The sequence below is a fragment of the Scomber japonicus genome, chromosome 17 (genome assembly GCF_027409825.1).
Source record: "Scomber japonicus isolate fScoJap1 chromosome 17, fScoJap1.pri, whole genome shotgun sequence".
In the NCBI taxonomy this organism is placed as follows: Eukaryota; Metazoa; Chordata; class Actinopteri; order Scombriformes; family Scombridae; genus Scomber; species Scomber japonicus.
Window position 1 is genome coordinate 19,904,114 of NC_070594.1, and position 25,304 is coordinate 19,929,417.

At 40.0% G+C, this 25,304-nt stretch overlaps 1 protein-coding gene across 1 annotated transcript in view; it reads right to left on the bottom strand.

Moving 5' to 3' along the window:
- Positions 1–25,304, bottom strand: part of LOC128377465 (glutamate receptor ionotropic, kainate 2-like) — a 62,333-nt gene that overhangs the window by 201 nt on the left and 36,828 nt on the right. Inside the window, 9 exon segments of the mRNA XM_053337417.1 lie at positions 2,763–3,013; positions 6,726–6,951; positions 7,660–7,877; positions 8,765–8,883; positions 13,591–13,814; positions 14,842–15,048; positions 15,185–15,298; positions 15,422–15,529; positions 16,437–16,580. Of these exon segments, the coding sequence (XP_053193392.1) occupies positions 2,763–3,013; positions 6,726–6,951; positions 7,660–7,877; positions 8,765–8,883; positions 13,591–13,814; positions 14,842–15,048; positions 15,185–15,298; positions 15,422–15,529; positions 16,437–16,580 (1,611 nt within the window).

Here is a 25,304-nt window from a genome sequence, read left to right on the forward strand (position 1 = left end):
GCTGGCACTGTGCTGTCTGTCACACTGCTCTAACCTGCACAGCTCTAGAATGTATAGAATAGAGACTATATTGGCATTTTATCCAATACTGCATGTTGCCTCCAAACATGCAATTGCAATTTGACTACATATTGTAAGCATGCACTGTTAACACTGTCTATTATTAAAGCTGCTATGTGTGTGTTTTTATGTGTGTAGTGTGTTTCAAATTATTCTTATGGCATAGTTTTTTTGTAGGACAATTTTCAGTGAAAATTGGTGCCATCTGTGTGCTTTCAGTTTAATCATTTGCATCTTATTTCTTCTTTTTTTTAAACCACTGGGGAAACAGGGTATTAGAAATGTTCAGAATTCTACACACAGGGACTTGTATTCTTAAAAAATGTGTTAACTTTCAGATGATATTAATGCTTGACTGGACAAATGCTTTTGTTTTTAAATATAGTTTGTTTAAGAAATTGTTTTTTTGTCTTCTTCTTCATGCTTTTGTGAGTATTGGATTTGTGTTTGTTGCGTACAATATGTATCAATTATCTTGCTTCCATTTCAATCAGAAAATAAATTAATATTTTCATTTTTGGTGAAAAAAAGGTGAAAAAAACATAATCAGTGTTAATATTATTATTATGTTATTATCAAAGGATCAAACATGTGAACCATTTATACTCAGCAATCGACCATCACTAGAACGTAACTAGTAACTAGTTTTAGTCATCATAACCGTAACAGCATTACTACTGCTGACTCTAAACCAAAGTAGTAAAGGGTTATTCTGCAGACTTGGTACTGGACTTCTAAAAAGTTGCTCACACAAAGATTTGAATGCTGTTTCAGAGGCTTTTACTCTCTGCCAAGAACTAAATCAGGAAACAATCAACACTAGCACACAAGCAGAAATGTAAAGATACTGAATAAAGGACAAAACATCCACTTCAGCAGATTAAATCCACAAATATCTTCTTTTTAAACATCAATCACCCACTTATAGAATGGCACACGTTATGTAACTTCTGCACTATGAGGTGCCTTTTGTCCCTGCATTATGCATGTGGTGTGAAATCCTATAAAATGTCAATATGTTTGTGCACCAACGCAGCCAAGACAAATTCCCCATAAATTCACTTTCTGATTATGCTAAATCGAATTCAAATTCTTGGAGGGTGTAGGAGGAGAGAAGATATAAAAGAGGAGGGAGAGCGGTAAAGTATAAAGCTATTATTTTTCTGTTTGTGTGTGTGTAGGTGTGTGTGAGATGGATATCATGTTTTTTGTTTTTTTTGCTTTTTTCTCTCTCTCCATTTTCACATATATTTGTTTAGTGTATGAATGGCATATTTTGTACACTGGAGGAAAAAGAGAACTGTGATTATGAGAGAAGAGAGGGCCAGGAAGGATGAGAGAAAAAGAAAAGGTGACAAACGAGAAAGCAGAAAGGGTATGGATTAGAGTGATGGGGAAAGGGAGGAAAACGAAGGGGGGTAAAAAAGCTAGAGATGTTAGAGTGGAAGGAGGTTGGCAGGTAGAGAAAATAGAGAAGGAGAGGCTTGTTGTCAGCATGTAAATTACTAGCACCTTGGCAGCCTAGAGATTGTGACATTTGCAAATTATCTGAATATTGTGACCCAGTCTTGTGGCTCTTGATTAATGATAGCTAAGATGTGGCCTGTAAAAAAAAGAAGCCAGAAACTAATTACTTTTGCAATAAAGTAACACTCTGCTGTGCTGTGCTAATTCTGTATATGTAAATAATTAAAACATGCTATCAAAAGGACTTTCATAATTACCTGGAAACATCATTGCACAAGTTAAAGTACTTAAATACACACTCCACACTGCGTGATGAATCATGTGCACTCAGTGTTAAAATAGAGCACAGATAGCACAGGCTGAAATACATTCAGTCTCTTGCTAGAAAGAAATATAACCAGAGGGGGGGGAAGAATAAAAAAGCTGTAAATGGGCCATACTGTATGCATGCTTTCATTTTTCAGATTTTTCATTAAAGGGTGGATTACCATTTGTTTTACCATATGCATGCTTATATGTACATTGAAAGAGTTGTTGTTATCTGTTTGTTCCATCTGTGCATACATGCCATGAAGAGATCCCTTCCTGGTGTGATTTCATAATAGGAGATTGGGGTCCACAACTCTCCTTCCATGCAAAAATGACTCATACATTTCAGCAGAAACTATTATTCAGCAGACAGACAGAGTTAGAGAAGTTAAATATGTATCTACCAAAGTTATAGTCATTTTAGTACAAATTGGGATCTTTTTGTTATCCCTCCACTGCTGCTCAGCAAAGACACAGGACAGGGATTTAAAACCAAAAAGACTAACTTTATAAAATACCCATTTAATTTGACAAACACGGACCAACTTCAGCTCAACTTTAGAATGCATTTTATGGACATTTTATCCACATCTCTTATAAATGGAATAAAGAATGATTAAAGAAACCATTTGTCTCAAGACAGACTAGACAAATGTGAACTCATCCTGCACCTCTAAAAAGGGTTAAGGGTTAGTGCAAACTAAAAACATACTGTACAGTATATTTGTTGCACTTAAAATGTATTTTCATTTGGTTTCATTTCTTATGTTTATAATTTGTTAAACCTTTCTTAAAAATATGACAAACTGAGGCCTGTAAAGGTGATGTAATGAGTGATGACTCTAAATGAAACCCAGCTTATGTAAAATGATGGCATTTTGAATAAAAACACTCTAGTTTATTAAATACGTCAAATAGTCCTGTACCTTCTCCAGCTGGGCGTTCTGCTTGGACTTGTAAAGGACCTCCCCTACAGCCACAAACACTGACAGCACTAGTCCTGCAGCCAACACGATGAAGATTCCGCCAATGTTCTGCACCCCCAGAGCGCTGGCCTCTTTGCTTTCTTCCTCAGGACAGCCGTTCCCTCTCCACCACTTCTCCTTCATCATGTGCAGCTTTCCTTCCTCCTGCAGCTGCAGGATGGCTATCGTGATCTTGTCTCTGTAAGGAGAGCCTGCAGGGACCAAAACACAACATGAGTCTAGTGAACACAGATAATAGCCACATCTAAAAAAAATGTATGTTTAGCATAGTAATTGTAGAGTGGATGTATAGTACAGTATAAAACCAGTAGTGGGTGGATGAAACACACTATGGCTCGCATGTGATCATATAACCTGTCATGTCATTGTTGGCTGCTTAGAGGGAGTTTTTTGTAAGTCCTTCTTCAAATCCCACTAATCCCTATATTCACGGAGTGATTCCAAAAATTTCACTCCTCTCTGCAGTGTGTGAATTATAATGCACAGGGAGTTGGCAACAAAGACTTGGCTTTGTAAAAGCAGAGCTGCTGTTAATTCTGACGAATTAGCTGCTGTTTGCGCACACTTTCATATGCCATAAATGGCGTATATAAAGAGAGAAAACACAGAAGCCTAGTGGGGTGTACATTACATGGGTGCATGTGTATGAAGGATTATATGTGTATATCTGAGATAGGGTTGCTTTATCACTGTGTTTTTATGCATGTTAATACCATGATGAGTAAAACAGCCCAAATCCACAGACAGTGGGAGGACGCCAGAATTAGCGGCGAGGCATTAAGACACAGCGGGTGTTGGTGTGATCAAAGAGGAGTAATCGTTGCAGAGAACCCGAGTGGGGTCGTGTTCCTCTCCCATCCAGAGCGTTTTTGACACAACACACGGCCGAGCGAGGCACAGCGCACACACTATACCCCAACCGGGCCAAGAAAGATTAATACTCACTGTGAGCGTTCATGTTTCATTTATAAACTGCTTTAAAAGCTTGTTAGTGTATTTATGTGATTACAGAACTCATACGTAATGAAGCCTGGTTGTGCTTTTCCATTTCCAATTCAGGCATTTGGTTAATGTGCTCATTCAGAATGACTTAAAAGAGTTGAAAAAGTAGTAAAACATCTGTAATGTCAACATAATATCAATCATTTTATGAACATGGGAACATTTTGTACAACTCTGGGGGAAATTAACTGAATCTGGCTGCAGGTAGCAGCAGGTAGCATCACTGTCTGTGTTGTTCTCATACAGTTTTGCCTGTCAGCCCCTTTAGTGAATTCCCTTTCTGTCTCATCTATCATTTATCTGCTGCCATCTATCATCCTTTCATCTCAAAGTCCTGATGTATTTAGACTGGTAAAGGGGACATTAATGCGTAAGTGGAAAATTACACAGAGTGCCACTCATTTGAACAGCATGTCTTCATATGTTTACTTCATTGTTCATTAGTAGATGAGTACTGCTGTAAAGTGTGCCTACCTGTAAATAAGCTTGCTTGCCTGCGTTTGTGAGAGTGTGGCACGCACACTTTCAGACGACGATCTTAAATACATGTGTGAATCTCTGCATTCTGTGCATGTACAGTAGACATGTACTCTGAATATGGAGTCCTGTAGGTGACTGTGAGTGTGCATGTGAGAAGCATATGCTTGCTTCATTTGAAGATGAGAGATCTATCAAGTATCTGAGTCCCCTGATTCTGGCTCCCCTCATATTTCAAATGATTAATGATAGCTTAACAAAGCAGGCCTTGGATAAATGCTAATAGGATGGGTCCTTAGAGAGGAGGATATGGAGAGTGGGGCCCGGGCGAATGGAAAAGCGCTGTGCTTGACACACTGTGCATACACAACTACCTGACAGATGTTCAAAACCAGAAGACATCCATCACTCGCACATTGTCTGGCCTCAAGTATTAATGTGATCACAGTTCAAGTCGATAGCTGCATTTGCATTTTGGGAACAGGATGCATGAAAACAGACAAGTAATAAAAGGTTAAAACACATCCTACAGCTTGCTCTGGTTTATTGCTGTAATGGCCCTACAGGGAATGAGCTGCTAAACAGCATTTAGAAGGGCTAAAAGTTACAGGTGAAAGGCTAACATGAAGGCTGAGGTTGTCATAATGTTTGGGACAAGGACATGTGAAAGTCTGACAGAAAAGAACATAAAGAACATATTCTTATTGTTCTGAGAGGACTGCTGGCATGAAAACAGAGCTCACTTTGAACTAATGAAGTTATTATCCATCTTAAAACCATTTCTATTACAGAAGAAACATTTTAGAGGCTGTAATCAGCTTTATTTCTGAAATATTGAGCAATGAACATCAGCATTAGAGATTGAAATGAGTTAGTGGGCAGTAATAACTTTGAGAGCGGACATCTTTTTATCCATTTAAATATTAAGCCACTTATCGCTAAATTAAAGGATATGAGATATGTTTTGGACTTATATATTGAGAGTGAAAAAGAACTCACCCACGTTTTAGGTCTATGTGTACATCTCAAGGGCATCAGTTTAAGTACTCCTGTACTTACTGGGCCACAGTGGGACTATATTTCACAGCATCACCTCAGCTTTGTTACAGCCACAGCAATCATAGCATCCCTGCAGATCCATAACTGCCCCATACTCATCAGCAGTAGCCGGGTCCAGATGTGGATGGCCAGAATTAATCCTCCGTATTTTGATGGCCTTCATTTAACTGATGATAGATGTGGCCATTACAGCTAGTCGCAGTGCTCTCCCTGGCCTCGTCACGACGACTCTAACCTCAGCGACACTGGGATTGAAACCATCACCAGCTTTGGCCAGAGTCCCGCAGAGTACCGGGGTGGCTAGCTGACAAATGTATTAATCCTGACACAGACTGTTTTATATGAAACAAAACTGCTACTTGGAAGTGGAAAATGTACAATATAATTTGCTGAAATGCCAAATTGAAGGAAAACACAGCTCTCCTGACTCGTCATTGGATAATGCTGCTTTGAAATGTCACAATACTCATTTTCTTTTAGGAGCTAGGTCACATAAACAGTTGAAACTATTCTCGCTGCTCATTTTATACAAGCAGCAGCTACTACAACTTCAACTACTGTACCAAAACTGAAGTACCTGAAAGTGCAATGCCACTGATGGCCAATAGGTGCTGGCTCCAATGGACTCCCATTCAAAAACGTATCTAGAAGTACCAGGTCTTTTTTTTTCAACGTGTGATTATGGTCTAAATGACTAAATTGGGACCCTGTGATAATTGTACTGGTTCTCATTTTGGAAAGCTGGATTGTGTTTTTTCAGAGCATGAAAAGCACTCCATATTTGGAAAGTCAATGCTAGTCAGTGAAAGTTAATGCTCAGTTACAGTTAAGACCCTGTCACGTAAGTCAAAGGGAAGAGCAGCAAATTAACTTTCAGGTTGCTTTCCGTGACTTTTTACACAGTCTTCCTTTCAGAGTCTTGTCTTGTGTGACACCAAAGTATACTAAAACACACCATTAAAAGTATATGTGGACGTTTAATCCACGTTTGGTTCTCTTCTGTGTAAATAAACTTGAGAAAATCATTAGAACTAAAAAAGTAAAAACACTCTTGCTAAGGCAGAATTCTAACGGCACCTTTTTCTTTAGCCCCAGGCACATTTTAACCTTATCCATAAATTCAACCTCTTCAGCCATTTGCTTTTTATTAAGCTGAACCTTTTACACCTTACACTGTTGAACAGTTATACCTGTGACCCAATCAATAAAGGTCAAGCTCACTATTCTCACAGCATATCCATCATCCACACTATATACCTTTTATCTGTCACAGGAGCTGGAGCATCTCTCTATGACAGAAAGCTATTCAAATGTTTCATAACACAGCAGGTGCCACAGAGGTGTACAGAGTTTGAGGTCTTTTACCCATAGGTGTTCCCACTCCGTAGGCTTTGGAGTCTATGAGGCCTCCGATCTGTGTGAGGTTGCAGTTGCGCTGGGTGACGAACTCGATAGTGGTGGATTCCATGAGGAAGGCATAGTCCGAGGTCAAAACGCGCTGGATGCCCTCCTCCACGTTCTTGACCATCACAGATTGCCTCCTGCTGTTCATGAACTCCCACATCTTATCATAGGTGGAGATCTTTGTCTTCTGCAAGAAACCACAGTGCAAAAGTGGAATGAGATTGGTTGCAGTACAACTCTAGATTCTGCTGTAGTTAGGATACATTTCAATGTGCAACTCAAGAGCTGCACTCAAGTAAAGTACAATTACGTAACACTTTGTACTTGAGTATTTCCATTTCATGTTTCTCTATACCTTTACTCTGCTACATTTGTTTGACAGCTTTGGTTACTTTACAGAATAAGATTTTACACACATAACAGATAATTAGCTAATAGGATCCACTGTTGTAGATTAAACTACACAACACTATATAAAACAGTATAAAACCACATTGATCAACCAACTCTGTAAAATGCTTATATATTAATGCATCAGCAATAATAATCTAATAATATAGTATAATATATATAGTAAAAGTGTAACTCTCACAGAGGCTATTTTCTGCATTATGAGCTCATTTAGGCTTCTTCTTGATACATTCATTTTGTAAATACCACCCACATACTTAAATGACATATTCAATGCATTTTACTAAAAGATCTGAATATGTCCTACAACACAGAACATTTCATTACTCAGGATATTTGGTTGATTAAACAGTTACCTAATGAAGATACAACACTTCTTTGTTAAGTAAAAATAAATGTGTATTAATATTTCTATGAAAACGAAAGAAAGTTAATCAGTGAAAGAGGACAACCACTCTATAAGCCCCATGCCAGCCCCAGCTACCTTGAAAAAGGTCATGGTGGCCCCGTCCTCTACCACACCGTACAGGATTTTAGTTTGCTTGGCCAGGTCATCGGCTGAGTCTATGGGTGACTCCATCCTCTCCACAGTGAGGAAGGCAGCCAGGTTGGCCGTATAAGAGGAAATGATGATGAGGGTGAAGAACCACCAGATGCCTCCAACTATTCGAGTCGACAGCGCCTTGGGCATGAGCTCTGAGCCTGAGGTGAGGGAGGTGGTTAGTGGTTTATTTTTTACGATGTAAAAAAACAAGAAAAAAACAAGATTAATTTCGTTAAAAAAATCCAAACATGTTTTCGAGAGCTCTCTCAAAGATTTCAGCTGAGGCAGATTTGCCACTCGCTTCAAGATGAAAACCACTCGAGAGAGCTCTCAAAACAAGATGATTGTTGGATTTCAAACAAACTACATTTTCTCGTCCCAGACACAAGTGAGTGCTTTAAATAATGCAGGACACACAGAAAAGCGCCATTGTGAACAAAGTGTTTGCATAAATCAATCATATAACATTGAACACATTCAATATTGATTATTAACTGTGTGGAGAAGTGACAGGCTGTTTGGGCCAGAGAGTCATGTACCCAAGGTAACCTCACATCCTGACTCCACACCCCACTGATCTCTGGGTGCTGATGAGCCAATGGCAAGAAGAGAGGACACTGGGTATTAGTGCTATCATTACTATCATATACAGCTTATTTATGAATAATATATTATTGAATACATTCATGCTATTTGAGCTACTGTTGATAGAAACATACTGTATTATTGATTCAGGGATTTAAAAGGTGGGTTATTTCACTGTTATTTGTTTTACTCAAGTGTTACTTACTCAAGGGCTGTTTAAGGGCTCTTTTATACTGTATTTATCATATACACATATAGGTTTATCTATGTCCCTACACTGATTACAGTTTTAAAAATTACATGCACATTTACTCTAAGTTCTGTATTTCTAGCAGTGGAACCCCAGAGGTCTCTCTTTGTTGCTGCTGGCTTGGATAAAACAACCCAACCCTCAGAGACAGTGGGATATAGAGAGCTCCAGCTCCACAGAGCAACAGCAGCCACAGGCTGAGGCAACTACCTTGCTGCATGAGAGCCCCAACTCCAAACCAGAAACTATTGAGCAGCGTAAAATTGTTTTCCACTACATCCGAGTCTGGGTTGCATGGGTGCGGGTTGTACCACTCATAAGGGCTAAACCTATAAAGGAAAGAACAGAGAGAGAGAGCTATGTCAGCACAAAGCACAGAACACTGTGTTCCCTGGTGCAGATTACATGGCAGATATAACATACATTTTAATTTAAGGATTATGAGCAGAGACAAAGAGAATGTAAATGTGTAGGAATCCAGTGTTGTGGCCTCAGGGTCAGAGCTTCTGCAGGGACCAAAGCGAATCATTCAGGCTTTCGCAGAGATCAGCTTATTGGCATATTCAAATGCCATCAGTTTATTGTGAGAACAGATCAATAGGCTGGAATAACACTGTCACTGGTGATAATGTCCCAGTACGCGATGATCTTTGGAGCTCATTTGGATTCACTGACTCAGGAACCTTTATGTGTTTTCCCACAGCAACTCCAATCACTGTTCCCCTGCAGATCCTCCTCACACCCTCAACAAGGGTGTAGCACTTTCCTTTTTATTTCTTCTGGGCTCTGCCCCCCCCCCTAGCTGATTTTCCTCTTTCCTTGCATTCCTTTCACACCTTCATTAATTTCACTATCCCTAACAATTGCCATCACAACAACCTACACATAATTTTTACCCAATTGCCTTGCTCCCCTTTACCCCCTTGCCTCCAGCTACCTGCCTCGGGCTGATTGTCAGTGTTTTCAGGTCAGCTGTGGACATTTCTCATTTATTATCCTGAGCAAAAGTGGCATGGTATTAGCACAGGTTGATTGGGTTAGCGTTAAGCATCAGGAGCTGATTGAGTTTGTGCTGAAGTGGTTGATAGAAGGAACATTGCTTATGCAGAGTTGAGGGGCCCATCAGGTAAAGCTGTTTAGGAGCTTTCTTCCCCCAACATGCTGCATGCTAATAAGCCTGTGAGCCGAGTCTTAAGGGTCGAGACTACGCAGCAATGTGATGCCATTTGTCAGCTGCGTCTTTTACAGACGCACAGGGATATATATACTGTGTTTACAAGACACTGAGCAGCATTTCACATTACCAACCCAAATGTTATATGACGGTTGTTTTATGGTAGCACTATTTGCTACAGAGAATGCATGATTGCTGTAGTTGTACATAAAGATATATCATTTGATATCTCTTTGTTGCTGCAGCAGCCTAATTAAGGGTCTTATTTTACAAGCACCGTGAATGTGGCAACATTTTTGTCATATTGCTCTTCCTTTACACTTATTTTCTATGCTGTCCCCTTGAGATTCATCTACGTGGACGTGGCTGTGATGACACACTATAATTCTTCCTGTCAACCCCATCAGGACGCCTGATTGCTAGAATGTCAATGAGCTCTGTCTCCTTGGAACCAGAGGCAACTGAAACTGCACAATGGCCTTGCGATGCTGCGCCGAACACAGCGTGTGTGTCTGTGTGTGTGTGCTGGAATGTGTGTATGTTTTTATGCCTGTGTGTGTCAACCCCCTGGCGCATGAATGTTTGCGCATGTGCCTTTACGGCTGTGTGGGTGTGCATTTGTCTGTGGTGGCAATTGTGTGTTTGCATTGGCTCAATCAAATCCATCTCAAAGTCAAATATTTTCTGTGATGATTTATTTATATTGTTGTTCACAGATGTTACATATAATGTTGAGCTGCAGCCTCAGGCTTATTGTGGGTGAACATCTGATTGTGAGCAGCTATACAGTATGTACTGTGCATAAGGCAGTGGGTGTAAATCTATACAACAAACTCTTGATTGGATGGTATTTGTCCCTCTCAGTGTCTACATGTGTATTCTGTATGCGGGACCAATGGCTCCTCTGTGTGACCTTTGCCTGCTGCCGGCCCGTATTCCTGCGGGCCATGTTCTGCACACCGATCACCAAGAGGAAGGGGATGTGGAACATGCGGACGTAAAGTCACCTCCTCACTCCAAGCATGAGGGACATGTCGAATTGCATACAGAATTATAAAAGGATTCTTCCTCCCCCGTCTCTCCCCCTCTCTCCTGTTCCTGTTCCTCTCCCCCGTCGCCAGTCCTCGTCCACAATAACATGACCCACTCCCTCCTTTAACTGTCTGTTGGATTCAATTACTCCGGCTTAGCTTTATAGATCTTTTGCCTTTCGTTTCTCAGGGCAAAGTGAAGATGTTGCATTGGGGGTGTTAAAATGTGTGATGTCCGGGAGGTGGACTGCAAAACAGCAATAGCCTGTAATTACATGTAGACATGTTATGATGCAATTTAAATTCTAAATTCTTCTTCGCAGGTGGACACTTTCTACATTGAAAAAAGGTTAGATATGAGAGAATAACATTTGTTTTGTCACTTAAGAGAGAAATCAATTCAACCACAAACAGAGCTGGAAGGAATCAGTGAGTGAAATGTATTTCTCTGGAGCTTTAAATGAGATAGCTTATTTCATCAGAAAAAAATGAAAAAAAGTGTCTGTGTGTGGGAAGTGGTTCAAAGACATTGTGAATCCCTGGTGAGATTGAGGTGTTTAGTGTTTTATTGCGCAAAACCGGGACTTCAGAAGCTCACTCTGCACTCTATTTGGAGAGGATTAAAGAAAATAATATACTCTGCATTTAGGGGCTTGACCAATCTATCAGTGGCCGTGCAATCAATACTACAATTATGAGAGAACCAGCTCAGCGAAGTGCAGAAAGCATAGTACGTCAGATTTAAAGTTTGCTGAATATTTTTGGTCACATAGTGTGAGGACAAGCACTATTTATTGCCATAGGGTGCAAAAAAGGGACACTGCATGCAATGCAGACAAGAGCAGTATAATTTAATAAAATAATTTCATTGCTGCCAGATGAATATCAATAGAATTGCATGCTAATTACTTACCCTGACCAACCATGAAACAAAGGGTTATGGGTACAATTTGCATATTCTGAACTAACTTAGGTGACAGTTGCTGCTTTCCTCTCATGTGATCATTTTGCCGGTAACATTTGATGAAATGTGCATTAAACCCAAACTTCTCAGGATCAAAGAAGAAGAAGAAGAGCCCTGGGGTTAACACACATCTTTCCACATCGGTCATGCATCAGGGTTTTTTTTTTGTGAAGGGGGGGGAGAGGAGGGGGCTGTGGGGGGTTCATCTAGATATTGTAAGAATTGTACTTGCACAATGTCAGCGTTGCACTTGTACATTTCGTACAGCTGATTAAGTGATATCTAACGGGTAGCTGATTTTACAGTTGCTGCAGCTCAAATATGCATGGGACTTGGTGAGCAATCAGCTTATTTTAAAGACCATACCAGTGTTATTCCTTTCTTTAGATCAGAGTAAATATTTTCATTTTTCTCAAACACAATACATATTTATTGATGTTTTTGACATTGCATGATAATTAGGTGGTAAGAGCTAGCAGGATGCTGTAAAATTCTACCACTGCATGCATCTCCCTAAAAACTACACTTTAACTTGTACTTTTGTCGGGACCAACCACTGACCTGCCCTGTCAACACCCAACACCATCATCTGTGAGTGAGTGAGCAAGCGCCAGAGTGAGTTACACACAATTAGATAATTAGTCGACCAGCTGCGTGTTGGAGTTTCCCCATTGGCCGCTACGCTTTAAAAATTAGTGGCGGGAGATGCAGGAAGTGGAAGACAGCAGCACAACGCCAAGTGACTGTGTTTCCTGTTCCGAACTCTGACACTCTGGACTTTAGTGTTACATTTACAAAAGTTGGCTAAACTCCTGTTTAAAAAGACATACCAGCATCTCTATTGACAGTGACTTGGCTGAAAGCACTATCAACAGCTGGGAGGAGACACACTCTGCGGTATGTCTGGATTTTATAACTCAATTCATATCAGAATGCAAGCTTTTTTTATTTCTCTGACATTTTCACATCACAAACAATGAATAACAGCTTTAAAGCAGGAGTCTTGCAGGTAAAACGTATGATTCATGGAGCTGTTATATTGGTTTAGTGTGGGGTGGCTGTTCTGCAGGTGCGCTGGATTTGACTGTAACTGCAGTAACCAGGTGGAGATAAGCCTCCTGAATTTGCACCCAAAATGCTGTCAAAACCTTTATTTACAATTTCCACTGCAGCGACCGGGAAAGAGGCAGAAAAATAGGCGCATAGAGGCATGAGGGAGAGTGCACAGTTAAAGCACCCCAAATAAACATCACTCTGACAAAATGCAGAGTGAAAAAAACAGAAACAGCCACAGATAGAAACAGATGAAAGAGCAGAGCTGGTTAACAGATCATTACAATAGTTATAATTAGAATAAAAGAATAAGCTCTCTTTCAAATCAAACCAATATTGACATATGAGTGGAGTATTGTTTAAGTATTGTTTTTGCAGCTGCAATTATACCACCCTTTTTTGACTCAAACGTAGTTTAACCATGTCATGTGCTATGTAACTTTAGTACACTTTAATAACAAGTATTACTGGGACGACTACATAAAATTGCAGATGAACATTGTAGATGAACACTAGTGTAAAGAATAAGAAAATATGCAAAAACACTGGTATGGTCCTCTGAGGTAATGTATTTAGATTTGATATTCTTTTGTTGTAGAGCATATCTACATCACTGAGGTCATTTAAGAATAAGGAGGCATGCGCTGCCTCTTGCTGGAGTGCTTTTTTCACCAGTCACAGTTTGATGGTTTTCAGCAAATAAATTACCCTCTTCAGGCCCAGAGGGAGCAACTGCTGCATGTTAGTGGAAGCAGGCTAACAGGTAGGGAAGGAAGGAGTGAGGGAAGCGATAGAGGGAGGGTTGACATGTTACCTGGCTATGACAAACAGCACACAACTGACACCCAAGCAAGCCAGCAGAATATACATCCAGATATCGGGCGAGAGGGGGTTGAGGAAGGAGAAGACCCCTGGGTTGGTGCCGTTGGGCTTGCGGTACAGGATACTTATACCCAGCGTCATGAAGGGCTTGGAGAAGTCAATGACCTTCTCTCTGACGTAGGTGATGGCCAGAGGAGCTACTGCCAGGTCTGCTTTCTGCAATTAGATAAAAGGGACAAAGTGGAGTGGGGGTTAGGTGTTTGAGTCCATCAATAAAAAAAGCTGAGGTACCGCACTACAACAAATCAAATTAACATCTGATTTCTGTCGACAGCTGGCCAGGTCTGTATGTGCAGGAGGAAGAGCTGTGATGGAGAAGAGAAAATAATCAGGGTCATTAGTTCAGCTAGATTAGCAGGTTGGCTGCTGAGTTTTTATGGAAATTGCAGGTTATATGTCTGATCCTTCTTATGTGGTGTCAAAGGTGAGTCGCCAAGGCAACAATCTTCGGATTAGATTAAGCTGTAACGAATTAACCCTGTGTCCTTGCTGAATGTAAGATTAGCCTTCTTTGGTGCTGAGAGCTTGTGGTGAAACATTTTTGCATAGCTTCTCCAAGAAATAAGTTATTCATCAAAGTGAAGGGCAGTATCACAGTCTCTTTCCCCTCTTTTTCTGATGAAAAGTTTGGGATTCTGAAGGTGGCACTCTTTGCTTTGTTAGGTGGCTATTCATGCTAACTTATAAACTACCACTGTATAAATGGTATAAACACACAGTCAATGATTCCTGGTGTATATAAGGCTTCTTACATAAATCCTTTATCTCAAAAGTGTGAAATATAACAATGCATTAAGAATATTTCAATCTGTTTCCAATTTTAATCATCTTTCACGAATGTTCTAAAAATGGAAGTTAGCCCCTAGGAATAAGTCAGGTTGCTGCCCTGGAATCAAGGAAATTTAATTAGATACTGGAAAATAGAAGATTTGCTTTGAAAGAAGCTGACACATTTTTTTTTACTGTAAATCTTCTAAAACCTAGACAGATATTTAGATACATATTGCAAATTATAGCCTTCATGTCACAACCATAATTAAGCCACTGCACACAGAACAAAAACAGTAATCATTAGGTTAAAAAAAAAAAAGATAATGCTGTGAAAAAATGCAGGAATTGTTTTTACTTTGCTTTAAGATGAATGTGCATATTTTTTACATAACTTTTTTGACTATTGACTTACATGGTCCATGAGCTCCCGCACCATGCCGTTCCACTGGCCCGTACCCTCATCAAGTGCGCCGTACCTCCCATCTTCCACTAATCGCACCTCATAGCGGAAGCCCAGGATGCCGGAGAGCTCCCTCAGCAGGTCGATACAGAAGCCCTCAAAACGGTCGTTCCCATACAGAGGCTTGTCTGACTTCTTAAACATCACATATGGCTCCTCCTGTACAGGGAGAAAATGTTATGTATTCTGAAGATATTTAGCTCTTTTTATGTGTCTGTATTTACTGCTCATGTATATCATTAATCTCTGTGACTGTGTGTGTGTGCTGCTTGTGGTTTGATTTGCTCATGTCTACCAGTATCGTTGATACACGAAGGGATTTGTTAGCCAGAGAGTCGGTGATGTTGGACGTCTTGCTTTTATGAGACTCTGTCATGTTCAGACCGCTGGGAGGATCCCATGTTCCAATCTGTTGAAGCAATTCAGTGTCAAGTTTGTATCACATTTGTAATCTACTGACAAACCAAGACCACATTTTCTGTTTTATTTGAGACTCCAGGGACAGTGTATCAGGTTTGAATCAGTGACGCACCTTTTCCAGTCCCTCCTCCTTCAGACTGATGACATCCAGGTCAAAATCTGTTCTTAGTCCATTGCTCTTATTGAAAAGAACCCGTCCCGTCAAACCATCCCAGTGAGCCTACAGACACAAATATAATAATAATATTAATAATAATAATAACAATAATATTAATAATAAATAAATCCTAAGCTCTCTGCACAGTCATTCCATTAACCTCAAGGTTTCGTCTTTCTCAACAATATCCGTTCAACCTCTAACCGCCAAACTTTTTCTTTTGCAATTATGAATTCCATCTGGCTCTCCCCTCACTGTCTATTGCAACAACATAACACGAAACAATAAAGCAGCCAGAATAGAAGCAGGTTTGACAGGTAAGAGTTCATTATGCATGTGGTTCATTGTGCTTGAAGTTTCACTTCAAAGCCATTGGAGGAACAGACGGGCATGGAGAGCGATAGCAGACACAGGAGGGGGAGGAAACGCCAGCTACTACAATGGCTCATTCTGAAAATTACCTGCAATGATACGATCCACAGAATGAAAGAGCTTTGTAGAACAAAGCAAATGGCTGACCCTGACTAGAGTTAAGGAGACACGCAGAGGCTTTGATATAAACACGGACAGAGATATGCATGGAGGGGATGTACGAGAAAGGGAATGAAACATCACAAAAAGCATGTAGTTACTGCGGATAATGCACTTATTATTTAGATTATAAATTCATGAAGATTATTGAGATTGTTAAAATGAAGCCATAAAGTTGTTTGAGATGTTTATATGGGTTTTATAATGGTCATCGTTTTCTAAAAGAGAAAGACAATGATGAAAGATAGTTGCTCTACAAGCTGTACTCATAGCGTTCAATGAAGTTCACAGAAAGCATTACAGTGATTTACAAGCCAAATCCTTACAAACACAGGTGATTGTACTGATCAGTGTAACACAACAAAGTTACAATGTTCAGCAGATTCCAGGATCTGAAGTCAGGACATGATGCACAGTAATAGCTGCGGTGGCCCTGTACCTCTTTGATGAGGCTGATGAAACGCCCACCGAAGCGCCACGGCTTGTGGCGATTACACTGCAGAGAGCTGACCGTGATTTGCTGCGACTGCTGCACGGCCACTGCCACCACATGCACGGCATCATACATCAGCGCTGCGTCCGTCTGCAAAAAGGGAGGTTATATGATTAGACCTTTTTATTAACACCTGCCAATACATCTGTCCACATGACCTTTCATTCACCCATTTGCTCACTCACCTGAGTAGGAACATAAGAAATTGTGTGTGAGTCTCAGGTGACTTGACTTACTCTTTAGTCAGGACAAGAGAACATAAATTAGGAGTAATGCCAGCAAGAAATGCCCTGCACAAATGGCACAGTGTCTCAGCCTGTTAGTAAAAATACCCAAACACTGTCTGAGGCAATGAGAAAGCTCCGCCAGGGAGAGTCTCTCAGTGGAAGGCAGGCCTGTCACTGTGAAGACTAATGATTCCTGATGGGTGTGCCTGTTCCCCAGAGACACAAGGAACGCAAAACAGGCACCAGTGCAGACGGGACAACTCTGACTGGCAGACTTTGTTAACATGCTAAGCACATAACACATAGCTAGGACTCATGGTGAATTGCATTGAAAAGTGCACGATAGCCATTCATATAACCCCAGTAATAAATCCTCAAAGGGAGTAAATTCTTGAAATGAAATTTCTCACACTGGCATGCTTAGATTTATCTTTACCACTCTGCTCGCCACACATGAATTCCTTTCATGCTGACTGTCCACACAGTTTGAGACACTCTATGTTTACCCAGGTCAACACATTACAGCTCAGCTCAGATCCTCTTTCCATGGTCCCACTGAAGCTGAAATAAACTGTGATGATCTTATTTGACAAGTCCTGGATGACCAACCTGCGAGGGGGCGAATGAAAAACGACTTTGAGACCACAAAGTATCCGCAGCTATAGGGTCTTTGCAGATGTGCTGGCTGTCAGAGAGAATGAGCTGGGCTTCGGTAGAGCTAGGCGCACAGTGGGAGTCCTATAAGCCGCAGTTCATTTCAGTTCCCTATGTTGTCCCTATATGCAAAATGGAGCACCCATGCCATCCATGTGGGAGCAAAAGAGTACATGAAGGGTCTGGGGAGGAGCTAAAATTATCCTTCATGTACAATTTATTCAACCTTTATTTATGATGGCAGGTCAATTAAAGGAATACATCACATCTTACTTCCAACAGAAATTAAAGAAGAAATTCAAGCTGCAGAGGAGGGAAGGGAGTTTATGTGAGGTTGTGGCGGTGGGCAGATTGTCACTTTTTTAGCTTGTACTTGGGTTTTTCTGTGCTTTTTGGAGTTGGTGACTGCTGGTGTCAAAGGCAGCTGCAGATCAGAGGATGGGAGACCCATCTCTGCACTCTTTCATCCCTACAGCTTCCCTGGGAAATAGAACAGCTCGTGGCATATCTGCTCTCCCAGTGCAGGCAGTGTGTGAATCCATGTATGCTTGTCTGTGTGTGTGTCTGTGTGTGTGTGTGTGTGTGTGTGTGTGTATGTGTGTGTGTGTGTGGTATTCATGGCAAATGCTGATTAGGAGAGAGTCTGTCATTTTGGTAATCCATTTCTTGAGTCGAGGGGAAGACTTTTGCACACAGTCAATATCCAAACACTATTTTCTCCACTAAAGGGAAAGTTCATCATTTGCAATCATTGGATTATTGTGTAACTAACTAAATACAGAGACATGCAGTTGGATTGAAAGCTTGTTTGCATTTTTTGCTCTGGGTGCAGCTCACTCTGATTTGAGAAAAGTTGCAATAATCACATTCAGTTTCAGTCTACTGCGTTCCATTTCAATAGAAACTGATTCATTCTGAATTCATTTATTCGAAAAAATTCATTCTTGGATTGATTTTAGTGTGACTGTGCCATGGTTGAACCCCCCCCCCCCCTCCAAATCACTAACTTCACGTCAGTTTTGCTTATGACATTGTAACTTTCCTCCCACAGTCTCGACATTCTCCTCCCAAAATTGATCAATATCACATCATTTTTTCCCCCCATCTGCAGTTCCTTATTCATTTAGGTCAAACTACAGTGGATATAGTATCTTCAAGTAAACCATTAGAAATATATTCTGTGAAAAACATGTTGACTGATGACATGGTAGAAGATAGAACCGGATATTTTAGCACAACCTTGATGTGTGACGGATAATTGATGGCATTTCTTAATGGACTAAATGGACTGTACTTATATACTTACTGTATATTCGTCCAGGATTAACAATTCCTGAAGGATATGGCTAATGTTTTTTAAATTTTTCTTATTGTTAACAAATCCTCTGAAGAGACTAGAGCTATTGTTGTCTATCTGTCTCCTTCTTTTCCAACCAGTCTGTCTGTGGCACTGAGCCTCAAACCCTCTGGTAAGAAAAATACAGTCTACTTGTTTAAAAAGGCTGCTTAAGTACCAATAGAAATACGCACTGAAGGTTTTTAGCAAAGGTTATTCAAACAGGCGTAAATTGTGCATTTGTTAGGGGTTATTTTCAGCTGCATATTAATCTACATTTCTTACACTGGTGGGTGTTTACAGCAGAAGGACTGACTCAGAATAAACTTCCGTGCTCATGTGGATTGTAATGAAAGACATGTCACCCAGTGTAACAGTGTGGCTCATCATCGCTGTGTTTTTAATAGTTTTTGGACGTGTTAGTAGTTTGATCTTTTTATGGGATTTGTTGACAATAATCAAATGTAACTTGTATCGTTCACTTCAAGAAATGTTTGATGTGAAAGTGTCGCGCTGTTTTGTTTCTACTTAATATGCAACACAAAGAACTTCCATATCAAGCTGTTTATTCTAGTACTTTTCTGCCACAGAGATAAGAAATAATTTGAAGATAGTTTGTCATGAAAATATTTTCTATTTCCATTTGTGTCAAGGTATTAAAACTTGACAGGAAACTGACTGAGAATGTGCACAGAGAAAGGGTGGGATTATATCACCCTGTGCCAGATATTTCATATGCTTTGAGGAGAAAAAGGATTTTAAGAATACACCTCCGATTTTTGGTGTGCATTTCCTACAACAATAAATGTATAATTGCAGAAAAGATCCAGGCGTTCAGGTCATTTAAGGTTCATTCCATAATTATCTCAAAGCTGGCTGATTGGGGGCTGGAAGCTATAAACTATAGTTCCTTCTCTTAAAATTTTGAAAATCTCTTACAACATGCTACAATAATAGTTTTGTAGAGTGATAACAAAATATAGATCCTTTTTATCTAATTGGTTTATCATAACATAAAGATTGATTTGGCTGCAAATGATTCAGTTTATTAGAAAAAAGGTTTTTATTAGATGTTTTACATTATGAACAGTGTGTGTGCTGCCATGTGTGCTGCCGTGTGTGAGGCCAAACTACTCCACTCCATCCCCCATAAGCTTTCTTGTTTGAATGATTTATGTAATTTTATTAGCTTTTCCTCAGACTTAACAACCATTCCTAGAAATATTTCCTCCATCTTTTAACTTTCGATTGCCACGATATATATCAGATATTGTCAGGCTCAAATTATTTATATGGCAAAGATCTCCTGCCTTTCCTGAAATCCCTTTGTGATGGAAACACAAAGACGCTGGCATCAAGTGGAGGAAAGAAAGATCAAGGGGAAAAGAATGTGAAATGATGGCTTACAGCTCTGGCAGATTGCATTCAATTTAAAAACAATCCAAGAGCGATCTTGATATTTATTTCAGGGCCAAGCACTGGTCCCGTGGGGTGTTTTAAGTGCTTTAAATGAAACCAATCTCATACCCCCGAGACAATCAGACAAAAGAGAGGACAGAGTTTTCAAACAAGATGTCCAAAACCTTTGTTGCCTTCTCTTTCCTACCTCTCTCTGCCTTTCTCTCTCTCTCACTCAAAACACCCACGTCACTATCTGAAATCACATGATCTCCTCTGCTTCCATAGTCCACACACTTTATTCTATATTTAATAGCACACATTTTTTCACACCTCACACCTTCCTTTCCAACCCTTGATTTCTTAGTTCATCTGTGCATTTACTCATAAACATGATACGTGAAGAGCAAACAAATATTAAAGCACGTATGCACGAGCCAATTAACAAGATGTGTACACACACACACACACAAATCTCAACTTGCAAGTTTCCCAGAGGCATGCCTCATTTGTCATAGGTGCATGTACAGTAGTTTTCTCATTTAGAGCAGGTGAACCGCAAACTCCGAGCTAGCTGCTTTATTTATGTCTATGTGTTTGTGGGTATTTACACAAATGTATTCCTTTTCCCTGAATCAGTATTCACATCAGCTCTCCACCTGCATAATTCCATAATTCCTGGGATAATGCAGCACCCAGAAAAACGACATCTCTCTTTCTCTTTTCACCTCTTCTCAATCAGTCACCCTCTTCCCAGCATTATTGTAAACACACACACACATACACACACACTGTTATCAGCCTGGTGATGGACGTGTACTGCGGCTTCTTGTGTACAGTGGAACTCTACTGTTTATACATATCATATACATCTGATTAGCCCTAATGAGATTAGCACTGACCTGTTATTCACCATGCATCACTGGGCTGCAGCTGCCAGCCACACAGCAACAGCACACACAAACAAATATGTGCACACATGCACTAAGACACACAAACACACACAAACCGGCAGCATTGCCATCAGCAGCAGTGTCACAATGTCAGCGGGAGAGAAGGAGGCTCATTGTCTTCTAGGAGCTGGAGTCACTCTGCCCTCACATCACACACAAACCCATGGGGTTGGATGATTTGATTGAAGAGTGGGGTAATTATTCATTTCATTCCATAGTTTGTATGTGTTTGTGTCGTTTCGCTGCACAGTTGGTGCAAGTATTTGAGTTACAAGCACAGCTTGTCAGATGAATTACACTGCAGTTTGAAATTTATGATTTTCAGCAATTAAATCTTCACTAGTCAAGTTGTGTTTTCTGTAAAAAAAAAAAAAAAAAAAAACACACACCAAGATTTAGAATTTCTACTTTATTTAGAGTGACATTATGACTGCTTGCACTTACTTTATCAGCACTGATGAAATTCCCACGAGGGACTTGTCAGAAATGTCTGTACATAATTAGTGATGAATTTCAACTTCGTCAAAAAACAGCGTAAGCTAAAGAGCAGCTGGTGAGCTTCTTGCATTGACAAAACGGAACCTTCCCCGCTAATGAATGAGGCTCCTTAATACTTCAAGTCATATCAATTACAATGATGATGACACATGTACAGAAAACTCTTATGTTCAAAATGGTTATGGCTGAAAGACTTTGGAAATTGGAGTTTGCTTTCCTGCCTGTCTTTAAATAGTGACTGGATAAAACACCTACAGAGAATTTAGTACAGCAGGCCTGGCTCTGATGAAAAGTTTACCAGGATTTTGTGGAGCATGTTCAAGGGGTCTAGACAGAGATATGGACTTGAAATCTTCGTAGGAATAGATCACTGTCTCTCAAAAGATTTGGAATATCATATGGAACCGTGTTAAACTGACCACTTTCAAACATCTTGGAAGCTCAATAATTAACATGTTATATCTGCACAAACAGTGAAATGGATAAACACTTAAATAATGGGCTTTAGAGGTGCTGATGGCTGCAGATTTTGACTGGCCAGCTCCAGTGTTCATGCTAAGCTAAGCTAACCATCTGCTGCCTCCAGCCTCATATTGAATAGACAGACATGTCTTGTGTCCTTACTCCTCCTTTGTGTTTATGTATGTACTCCATGTAAAAATGTTTCCTTTTGTAGTAATAAAATTGAATTGTAAAATGTGAGATGCATTTGTGGCATTGATTTGCTACACTTAGACTGTGAACCACAAAAATGAGTTAGTGTATTGAGATTTGTGCAAACTTTCATTTGTGGAAAGGAAATGAAAAGACGAGGGTTGAAAAACACTGAAATTTGACGTATGTGATTTATGAGGCATATTATGGCTGTTTCAGGCTTTCCTAGCAGAGAGAAGAGAACAGGCAGTGTGAGATCATTTTGGTGGGAAAAAGCCTCGGGGTGACTGTGGCTCAATGTGCCATCTCTCTCCCTGTCTTCAAGTTTTCCACTGTCTCTCTTCGTCTCTTTCTTTCTGACCGCCTATGTGCTGCCCCTGTCCCTCCTTCCTTCACAACTATCGCTTCTTCCCTTTCATCTTCTTTGTCTTCCTTTCAGTGTCTTCTCTCCACCTTCTCCGCTTGCTCTCTCTCTACAGTATTTCACTGAGCTGTGCGTGAGCGTTGCACAGAGTGTGGGTATACGGGGGGCTTTGCCACTGCCGTCACTGTCATTTTTCTCTTTCTCTTTTGTGCGTTGGAGGTTTAATCCCTTTCTCACATTGCATTTCCACATGGTGAGGCAACAGAGCGGCCTTGTTGCAATTTTTTTTAAATGAGGTTTTTGTCACAGGGAAGTAAGACTGGCTTCTTCCGACGAGGAGCCCTGGGTAACGGATCCATTGATAGAGTTGGATTTATGTGAAAGCACATTCATGGTTTTATTGTAGATTTAAGCACACTTAAAAGGGGGGATGAAAGACTACACTGCAGAGTTGGTTTAAAAGAGAGTGTCCCGAGGGAGTGGTGAGGGTAAGCATAACTCTTTTTGATGTACAGTAGGGTCAGAAAGTCTGAGACCACTTTTCCATTCAAGTGAATGAATGAGAAAGTGAATAGGAAAATGCTCTCAGACTTTTTGACCTTATGGTATGTCTATAGATAATGATTTAACATTCATGTATTCTCATCAAATTATCAGCCTTGACAGATGCTTTAACATTGACAATACCAACACTACTGTATGAACTTACATGATCAATTTCTACATGATCTTTTTGTTTCAATTACTATACTTGAATGAATAAGTGAATTAATAACTTCTCGTTCTCATTCATTCTTTGTCCCTGTAGCAGAAACAGTTCAAACATGCACAAACATGCAAAGACTGCTCATAATAACTACCTACTGTAGTCCCTCTTCTGTTTATTCAAGCAAACCACTGCTGCTGTTGCCAGAAACAACTGCAGACCAGCACATTTATCCTCATAAAGATTTGTCTGATTTTGGGTCAAAGCAAAAGCAGTAAAAAAAGGTTGCTGTAAATGTGTGCACACGAGAAAAATCAAATATGATAATAATTTTTATTAAGTCTGACAATAGAGGAGTACAATCCTGACAACAGTGGTGTCCCAGCAGACCCTTGAGGGAACAGCATGCTGTTGGCAGCACTGTCCACTTCGAGTTCACCCTAATTAGCATCACGCTGCCTAACCTACATCTGATTAAGTGACTGTTTAACATGATGGCCTTTTCTCAAATTTAATCAGCCTCCAGCCAGGTTTAGCTGAAGAGGCTAGTAGGTGCTCACTTCACAGGTTTTTCCTCCTCTCAGTTCATCAGCTTCACTCTCCAAAATGTCCAGAGTAACAAAGCTCTTACTATCTAAACCACTTGAAAATAAGCCAAAATATGGGTTGCAATGAAATGGTCAGTCTCTTAAGAATTAGATATCATCTGACACAACTTCAAGTTAGACTTGGACTCAAAGAGTGGAGGAGGAGAAAAGGGCTAAACAGTCCTTCACAGTGGGAGAGAGAGGACTTGAGGGTGGAGGGAGTCCACACTTGATTCATAGTGTAAACTACACAGGCAGTGTTAATTACATCTGGGTAGCTGGTAAACGGTAGGCATTTTGCAAGTGTCTCCTTAGAATTCCTGGGCAGGATGATACAATCAATTCCAAAAGTGTGTTCTACCAACACCTTTTATTTAGTGTAAGCTGATACTGCATGACAATACAGGACCATGCAGCATGGATTCCTTTTTAAAAAATGAGTTGATTTATTTTGCCACAGGGACAATGTACATCATTAAACATTTTCAGAGAACTAAAAACATAAATGCACCCAATTGCAGCCAAGGGCTGATTTCCATTGGCTGTCCCCCCTGCCAGATGTTACCGGTACAATTCCTAAAAGAAAAGTAATTAAATTACACATAATATACACGAGGCAATTACAATAAATAATCATAACAGTTATACCGTCACAGTATAAGTTGCCCACGACACATTTTTTTCCCCATGTGCTAAAAGAAACATGTTTTTTGCACATTCCACTATTATTAACATCAAAATGTGTTCAAGTATCAAAAATAAGTAAACCTGAAGATGGGTTTACTTGTCATGAGAAGCACTACTTAGAGTGTGAAAGCAGAATGTAATTCATTAAAGAATAGATTCACCATTTTCCAAGGTTCTTCTAATCAATAGTCAGATGTCCAAATGAACACAGACACTTGTTTTTCTTGCTATTATCCTTCTTCTTGTTCATAGTGGCCATTTAAAGATCTCTTCATAATGTGCTTACAATGTGAGTGATGGGGACCAAAATCCAAAAACTCCCTTCTGCTAAGAGATGTATTTCAAAGTTTATTTGAAGCTAATACGAAGCTACAGCTAGCTAGCTACAGTTAGTCAAATCAAACTCTTTTTACTGTCTTAAGAGACAGATTCCTTTCTCCTTCTGTTACTATCCTTCCACTTCAGCTGATAAGGAAAACACTGTGTGTTGAGACACAAAGAGGGAATTTATTTTACAAAAAAGACTAACTATTGTAGATATCAACTTTTTTTTGAGTAACTCAGATAGTTGAAGTCTTTTTTTATCAAATACATTTTTGCTCAAAACCAGGACTGTAGATTTTGTCCACCATCACTTACATTATAAGCACATTTGGATGAGATCTTGACTACAGTGAACAGTAAGTGGCATTTTAAAGTTGCAGCTGGTCTAGGTGTAGCTTAATCTAGTTATTTCATACATTGTTGGAG